General features: G+C 51.8%; 1 protein-coding gene across 1 annotated transcript; it reads left to right on the top strand.

The window, feature by feature from the left end:
• Positions 1 to 460: 460 nt before the first annotated feature.
• LOC120677245 (cytochrome b561 and DOMON domain-containing protein At5g47530-like) lies at positions 461 to 1,484 on the top strand. Its single transcript, XM_039958391.1, has one exon. The coding sequence runs from the start codon at positions 516 to 518 to the stop codon at positions 1,167 to 1,169; it is 654 nt and encodes a 217-aa protein (XP_039814325.1). The 5' UTR covers positions 461 to 515; the 3' UTR covers positions 1,170 to 1,484.
• Positions 1,485 to 2,593: the final 1,109 nt, after the last annotated feature.

Raw genomic sequence — 2,593 nt, 5'->3', positions numbered from 1 at the left:
GAACCCAACAATGCCAAAGAATCACAGACCCGTTCTTTGCTAGTGATCTAACGTCACGTGAAAACGGGAATGGAGAGCCCACCTACATATATAGGCCACCAATATGGATCGCAAAATCTCTTAAGACAATGCACGGTGCACATATTATACTCGGCCTCGCAGATGATGGGTGATCCAATTTTGTCAGTAATAACGAGACTGACGGATGCTCATGTAATTAAAAATCCGGCATGTGCCCGCAGATTGAGCACAGGCTTCACAACCATCGTAACTGCATCGCAGTCCATCATACGCAAATCACACCAGCAAAAGCCATCGTCCTGCCAACCCAGGTAAACGTGCAGCAATTTCCATGCGACTCTCAACCTCCTTACCAAACCCAACTCCCTCTCGCTCCCAAGCTCCTGCCGACCTGCCCTGCCTATATATTCACGCTGCTCGTTCTCAGTATCACATCGAATCCGACCAAACCGTCGTAGGAAAGCCAAGTTATTACTAGCTGTGTCCTGACATATATGGAGATGGCTGCTGCCGGCACTGCTCCCCGTCGCTTCTCCGCTAGCAGCGCCATCGTCTCCCTCGCCGTCGTCCTCGCAGCCGTCGCCGCCTGCTCGTCGTTCGGCGCGGAGGCGGCCGCGGCGTGCTCGAGCCACACCTTCTCGGGCAACGGCGGCGGTGGCAGCCGGCTCTACGCGTCGTGCACGGACCTACCGCGCCTCGGAGCCGCGCTGCACTACAACTACACGGCCGCCACCAACACCGTCTCCGTCGCGTTCCGGGCGCCGCTGGGCGAGGATGACGGGTGGGTGGCGTGGGGGATCAACCCCAGCGGCCGCGCCGGCATGGTCGGCACCAACGCCGTGGTGGCGTTCCGGCGCGCCAACGGCACCCTCGCCGCGTACCCGACCGTGCTCGACAGCTACGCGCCGTCCATGGCGCCCGCCGCGCCAGGGGATCTGGCGTTCCCGGTGTCGGGGGTCGCGGCGGAGCACGATGCGGAGGGGAAGGAGATGGTGGTGTACGCCACGGTGGCGCTGCCGGCCGGGAAGGGGAGCAAGTTCACCCACGTGTGGCAGCGGGGGAGCGCGGTCGTGAACGACGTGCCGGCGGCGCACCCCACCACCGGTGATAACGTGCTCTCCACCGCCACCATCGATTTCAGCGAGTGATGTCGGAGACATAAACACCCTTGCGTGTATATGTATTGGCTCGGCGTATGTCCATGCATGTAGTCACTTCCCACCGTGCTGCTTGTCAGCTTTGTATGTATGCCCGCTAAGTATTGTTCCCGTATGCTATATACGGATCAGTATACGTGCAAACCAGCGTTGGTTAGGATCCTTGCACGGTGATTTCGTCGATCGCAGGATCTGCCAGTCTAATCTCTCCAAAGTGCTTATAAAGGTGCGTGTATGCTGGAATTTGTGGGCTTGGCCCACTAATAAGTGATAGGGAATCAAATGCTTAATTCCGTGGATTTGAGGATAATCTCAATCGACTTACATGGTGGACCTTGTGTACATCCCTTGTGAAGCCCGGTAAGAGGAGATAGGCGAACCACACGCAAGCGCGCTCGCCTGTCTCGCCGAGCCGGGCTATTCTAAGACATTAAACATTGATTAAATCTTGATAGTTATTAAGTTTTTTGGGAGCGTCTTCACGCAACTGCTCCCTTGCTTCCCGAATGACTGTCCCCTACTTGCTGGTGGCCGAACAACTAAGTCATCTACATCCCGGTGGCCGTACCTGTGTTCCCCAAGTGAACATCAAGATCGTCTCGACTATTTCCCGACAATCATCTGCACTACAACGACTTAGATTGGCTACATCAAACAGACTTGACTGACACAATGTCCAGTCATGGGAATGACGCACTCGGTGCCTCCGGCACTGGTCCCATCTCGGGGTACACTCTAAACCATATCTGATTTATTATTTTGTTCATGTTTATTAGCGAGACTAATATGAACACATGCACATGCACATGCTATGTTTCACTCACAACAGTTAAATATTTCTCATATATTTATTTAATTTTTGAATTAAATTGTGTCCGAAAATGCCTAGTTCTATAACAATCCAAAAACTGATTATGTTAATAGGCTTTCGGTAGCTAACTTTGCTGCAACAATCAAACCACCATCTCTTTGGTGGTTCCAACTTCAAACGTTGGTGTGAGCGGCTTATATTATGGTTGACGGCGATGAGATTGATGCATGTAAAAGAGGGGAAATCCGAACAGTTCATTCCAGAGGAAGGGAGTGTGTTCAATGATTTCGAAAACATCTTTTGAGATTGTATCATAAGTGTTCTCGCTGAAACTCTTGTGCATTCATATATCCGGCTCACGACTGGCAGGATTTGCGGGATGTTCTTGAGGCTAAATATGGAGTGTCTGATGCTGGCAGTGAGTTGTATATGATGGAGTAGTTTCTTGACTACAGGATGGTTGAAGACCGTTCAGTGGTAAAACAGGCTCATGAAATACATACTTTGGCAAAAGATCTCAAAAATGGTAGCAAAGAGACTCCATGTGTGTTACCCGATAAGTTTGTGGCCGTATGTATTATGTCTAAGCTTCCACCTTCTTGGA

Source organism: Panicum virgatum, chromosome 6N (genome assembly GCF_016808335.1).
Source record: "Panicum virgatum strain AP13 chromosome 6N, P.virgatum_v5, whole genome shotgun sequence".
Taxonomy (NCBI): domain Eukaryota; kingdom Viridiplantae; phylum Streptophyta; class Magnoliopsida; order Poales; family Poaceae; genus Panicum; species Panicum virgatum.
The sequence above is the reverse complement of the archived record's forward strand: the minus strand, read 5'-3'. Positions and strand labels throughout refer to the sequence as shown.